Source organism: Xyrauchen texanus, chromosome 33 (assembly GCF_025860055.1).
Source record: "Xyrauchen texanus isolate HMW12.3.18 chromosome 33, RBS_HiC_50CHRs, whole genome shotgun sequence".
NCBI classification, from domain to species: Eukaryota; Metazoa; Chordata; class Actinopteri; order Cypriniformes; family Catostomidae; genus Xyrauchen; species Xyrauchen texanus.
Window position 1 is genome coordinate 4,015,770 of NC_068308.1, and position 6,000 is coordinate 4,021,769.

Consider the following 6,000-nt stretch of genomic DNA (forward strand, 5'->3'; position numbering starts at 1 on the left):
TTGTTAAATTTGAATAATAAATTAACAGGGAAGTAGAGATGGTGAAATTAATTTATATGCTCAGCCTTTATTCAGTTTTTTAACGCCTGATAGAAAAGTATCTACATATGTAGAGCAATAAAATACTTTAGGCAATTGCAGAATAGTCTCACTAGTCACAGATACACTTCAGAAAATTGAGTACACAACTATTTCTGGGCTTAAAAGATACAAAAACCAAATCAATACAGAACATTGTATCTCAAAAGTAATACAATGTGGCCCCGTATGCACTGCTTACAGCCAGATGTGGCCCCTTTACCAAAATAGTTAAAAATATTAATAATTAAACACATCACCTTTACAAATTGAAAATGAGTAAAAGTAACTGTTATATTTTGACAAAAAGTTATGGTTCCATATGAAATAATCTAAAGGTAGAATCTATTAGACCTCATTTTATATCAACAGTGGCCGTTTTAGTTAAAGTTTCAAGATGTGTTTCAGCTAGTATTTCTTTTTCATAAATACATTCATTTTTTATTATTATTATTACTATTATTTAAGACTAGCACACTGACTTAACCATGGTAATAAGGAGCCTTTCATTCTGTGTAATATGTGTATAAATATGTAATATTAGGAAACAAACGGGATAATAATGGGCTCATATAATAAATATGCTCTTCAATTTTTAAAAAGGGGAGAGAAACTTCCTGTAGATTTTGTTGTTGACGTCAACAACAAAAATAATGTCGCTTGATGCATGTCCTTGTACTTGAAAACCATGAACAAAACTATGCAACATACAGGTGAAACTCAAAAAATTAGAATATCGTGCAAAAGTTCATTAATTTCAGTAATTCAACTTAAAAGGTGAAACTAATATATTATATAGACTCATTACAAGCAAAGTAAGATATTTCAAGCCTTTATTTGATATAATTTGGATGATTATGGCTTACAGCTTATGAAAACCCCAAATTCAGAATCTCAGAAAATTAGAATATTACATGAAATCAATAAAAAAAAGGATTTTAAATACAGAAATGTCAGCCCTCTGAAAAGTATAATCATGCATATGTACTCAGTACTTGGTTTGGGCCCCTTTTGCATTAATTACTGCCTCAATGCGGCGTGGCATAGATGCTATCAGCCTGTGGCACTGCTGAGGTATTATGGAAGACCAAGATGCTTCAATAGCGGCCTTCAGCTCTTCTGCATTGTTTGGTCTCATGTCTCTCATCTTTCTCTTGGCAATGCCCCATAGATTCTCTATGGGGTTCAGGTCAGGCGAGTTTGCTGGCCAATCAAGCACAGTAATACCATGGTCATTGAACCAGGTTTTGGTACTTTTGGCAGTGTGGGCAGGTGCCAAGTCCTGCTGGAAAATGAAGTCAGCATCTCCATAAAGCTTGTCTGCTGAAGGAAGCATGAAGTGCTCTAAAATGTCCCGGTAGACGGCTGCGTTGACTCTGGTCTTAATAAAGCACAGTGGACCAACACCAGCCGATGACATGGCTCCCCAAACCAACACAGACTGTGGAAACTTCACACTGGATTTCAAGCATCTTGGATTGTGTGCCTCTCCATTCTTCCTCCAGACTCTGGGACCTTGGTTTCCAAATGACATGCAAAATTTGCTCTCATCAGAAAAGAGGACTTTGGACCACTGAGCAACAGACCAGTTCTTTTTTCTTTAGCCCAGGTAAGACGTTTGACATTTGAAGCCCATGTCCAGGACCCGTCTGTGTGTGGTGGCTCTTGATGCAGTAACTCCAGCCTCAGTCCACTCCTTGTGAAGCTCCCCACACATTTGAATGGCCTTTTCCTGACAATCCTCTCCAGGCTACGGTCATCCCTGCTGCTTGTGCACCTTTTTCTTCCACACTTTTCCCTTCCACTTAACTTTCTATTAATGTGCTTTGATACAGCACTTTGAGAACATCCAACTTCTTTTGCAATTACCTTTTGAGGCTTTCCCTCCTTGTGGAGGGTGTCAATGATGGTTTTCTGCACAACTGTCAGGTCAGCAGTCTTCCCCATGATTGTGAATTCAACTGAACCAGACTGAGAGACCATTTAAAGGCTCAGGAACCCTTTGCAGGTGTTTTGGATTAATTAGCTGATTAGAGTGTGACACTTTGAGCCTACAATACTGAACCTTTTCACAATATTCTAATTTTCTGAGATTCTGAATTTGGGGTTTTCATAAGCTGTAAGCCATAATCATCAAAATTATATCAAATAAAGGCTTGAAATATCTTACTTTGCTTGTAATGAGTCTATATAATATATTAGTTTCACCTTTTAAGTTGAATTACTGAAATTAATGAACTTTTGCACGATATTCTAATTTTTCGAGTTTCACCTGTAAAAGGAAATGCGACTGAGGATACATTAAATACAGGTTATGTTTAATCTATGGCAGGTCGACACTTGATGTCCAATGTAAAATCTGTCCTGAAGCAAAACCAGTTTAGAACCACTGAGTTAATGCTACAGACAGGAGCAGTCTGGCCTCGCTGTCGCACAAATACTATATATTTTAATTGTTAATAATCATAGGACATTACTTTAAAAGCTCACACAGCTGATGTTATTTTTCATTTAGTAGCTAATTTAACATGCTATGCTAACATGTAAACTAACATGCTTTAGTTATGTAACATGTTATAGTTACATGCTATTTTTTATCATGTTTATAATTCTGTTAGATTTCTTATTTTTTTCTATTTATTTTATTTTCAAAAGGGAGACTTTTTTTTTTTTTTTACACATACTTCAATAAAATAAATGGTTTCAATTATAAAAAAAGTGTTTGCTCATAAATAAATAAAATAACCCTTCTGTTTTCACTGATAATACTAATTGTGTAATACCATATAACCGTGATATTTTCCGTGAGAATGTTATCATACCGTAAAATCTCATACCGTTGCAACCCTTTTCAACAGATCTACAATTTTCTACTTTTTGTCTGGCTTTCTGAATGAAATGCTCTTTTAAGACATCAATGCAAATGCCGGGTTTAGGTTTTGCATTTGGGCTTATTGTTGTGTCCAGTATAGTTTTGTTTTTTTTTTTTGTTTTTTTACTGCCCTATATTCAATAACAGTTTCTCTGCAAACCCTGCATCATATTGTTTCAGGTTCACAAGCAATTCATGCTGAAATGTGTCAAACGCACACATAATCCCACGCTGACAAGATCAGGAATGTTGTTAAACTTGTTTCATGATGTTGGGATGCTTCAAAAGAGGCCAAAGCTCCATCTCTATTTACACAATGCATTCTTGCAGCCAGAGGAAGTGCAGTGGAATGGAGCAGAATGAGACATGCTTTTTTAAAATGTTGACCTGGTTTTATCTTCAGACAGCATCTTAACCATAGAATGCATATGCAACCTTACCCCCCTTAAATGCATTTTTGGGTTGAAAAAACATCCAGGTGAAATCTTAATGCTTATTCTTTATAAAACTACTTATCTTATCTCATGTTGCTCCATGGGGACCAGGATTAGATATTTTTTGCTTGGGGCAAAAGTGCCACAAAGAAAAGACAAAAATGCACCAGATATTTAAAACGTGGGGGCAAAAAAACACCCTCACAATGAATTATTTAAAAAAATATATATTATTATTATTATTATATCTGATACAACTCTTGATATTGTCCTAAGTTATACATATTATGGCATAAAATCTGAATTTACTGTTAATTGGATTTTTAGGGTAAAAAAAATTTATACATTCACAATGGAAGTCAACAGGTCAAAGTGCCACTGAAAATCAAATCCCCAGGAAAATATTGCTCTTAATAATTTTTTTTTTTTTTTTAAAGGTAATTTTCTGACACTGATGTGGACTGTTCCTGTGATGCGTGTATTGTCTTGCACTTTTGATAAAAGTATTAGCTGAATGACAACTTGCTATACTTGAACATGGTATTTAACATATATTTAATTAAAAAACAAATAGAAACTGATAAAAATACCTGTGTGAAATTCATTGAATACAATAGTAAACATTTATGCATTTTAGCAGTAGTGATGTAAATGATCTTTAAAAATTCAGTTCACGTGGTCAAGACACTTTAATTGAGGAATACTTGGAGTGGCAAATGAAAAAGTCCACTTCATGTAAAATTATTGTCAAAAAGACAACGGCCATTCAATTTGACCCACAAATGCATTCCAGGGTTAAAACGCAGGGCTCATCGCTCAAGACACATCCCAGTGGTCCAAAACGCCCATCTAGTGCAGGTTTACACAGACCTACAATTAATACATAGCACCAATGGGTACAAGAATACACCCATGACGTGTCCAGGGGGCATTCTCTTCTTCAAAACAGCAAAAACTATTTTAGAAATAGTGCAGATGAGCCCAAAATCGTGTCTTGGGTAAACCATCCCCAATAGTTCCTTTAAGTGTGTAGGAGCAGTATTTGCCCTATTCTCTCATCAGTTTACCAACTGAGCACCAGTGGGTGGGCCAAGAAGGCTATAATGTAAATATGCCGTTGATGTCTTGCCGTGGAGGTGGTCATGTGCTGATGCATTCAACTGATGGATTCAAAAAGTATGTTGAAATTGAGACATTTGTTCAGCTTGGCTTCAATACATGTGCTTGCATAACTAGGATCGTTTGTGTTCATGTACTTGTGCTTAGTATGTTTAAGGCATTTAAGCAAGTCACCTTAAACCTGAAGAAGTATAAACCTGTGACACTCTGGGCCTTTATCAAAACATTCTCTGTTAGTTTAGGTGGTCCGAGTGTTTGAATTTGTGCAAGTGTCAACTTCTTCACAAACTCAGTGGTATGAGTTTGGGATGGGACTACCAGTTTGTCCAACCATTTTGTATTTTTGCAGTTCCTTTTGTTGGTGCTAAAATTGCAGGTCTTGTCCCAAATGGTGCCCTAAGGCCTTGTGGTTCTCCTCCGTGTCCACACTTTGTTAATGAAATGTTGCATAGACTCATCAGCACCCTACTGAAACCTAAAATGGGACCGCAAGTGTGCCATTAAGGACAGGGCCACACTTCACAATTAAGAATTTCTTTGAGGATGTTTTAAATTCCAATTTCTGATTTTTTTTCCTCTTCTCTTCCTCTTCATCATGTTTCAGCTCTTCAGCAGAAGGCAGTAGTTGTCAGTCGTGGTTGGCTGTTGGACTCCATCGCGACCTACACTCTTCAGAACCCAGAGCACTACAGACCATAAACCTCTTTAAAGCGTGTTGCTAATTTCAGTGTTGCTTCTCTTCTGAGTATCTACATTACCAGACACTGCACTTGTTCTGTCTGAATGCTTTTCTGCTATAATTCTGATTCCGAAAAGGGCATTTAATAGTAAAACTCATTATACATACTGTCTGTATACATACATTTTACATAATATTCTGTTCTGAGATTATAAATCCATCTGACTACAAACAAGAATTCTTCATTTAGTCTTCATCTTGCATCACTTGTTTGCAAATGCACACATCTAAACAACCAAATAAACAGGGATCTTTTTTACCACACAGTTAGAGGAATTGTACTGACCATGACACTAAAAACAGTCAGAAAGTAGATGAAATGGTTGATGCAAACTTTGAGGGAAGGGAAGTGTCAAATCTCCACAGTCCTATAAGACGGCTCTGGAAGCAGTTCGGTGAGGATGTTGATACCGTGTGGACAGTAGGCTGCAGTGCATGGCATCATTTATAGTCAGCCTTGGACAGAAACATTTGGTATAGGCTTAGGTGTGCCATAATCATCTGGTTGGTGCTGTAACTTAAAGAACTAGTTAAAGTTAAAGAACTTATTGCATATGCTTAAGACATTAGTGTATCACCTTCTGTACTGGGAACTTACAACAAATAAGGGTGCACTTAGTTATTTTTTTGCTTATGTTGCAATTTTACATGGCACTTATTTCAGACCTAGCAATAGAAACTCAGCAAAAATGTTGCAAAAATATTTTAAAGATAATTTTGTAAAAATCTAAATAACTTAACAGATCTTTATTATAATT

General features: G+C 36.1%; 1 protein-coding gene across 2 annotated transcripts in view; it reads left to right on the forward strand.

Annotated features, from left to right (window-relative positions):
* LOC127626530 (breast cancer type 1 susceptibility protein homolog) overlaps window positions 1-5,402 on the forward strand; it is a 28,930-nt gene extending 23,528 nt beyond the window's left edge. For both annotated transcript variants that reach the window (XM_052102394.1, XM_052102395.1), the window contains exon 21: window positions 5,108-5,402. In XM_052102394.1, the coding sequence (XP_051958354.1) occupies window positions 5,108-5,202 (95 nt within the window). In that variant the 3' untranslated portion in view covers window positions 5,203-5,402. The remainder of the gene's footprint in view (window positions 1-5,107) is intronic.
* Window positions 5,403-6,000: the final 598 nt, after the last annotated feature.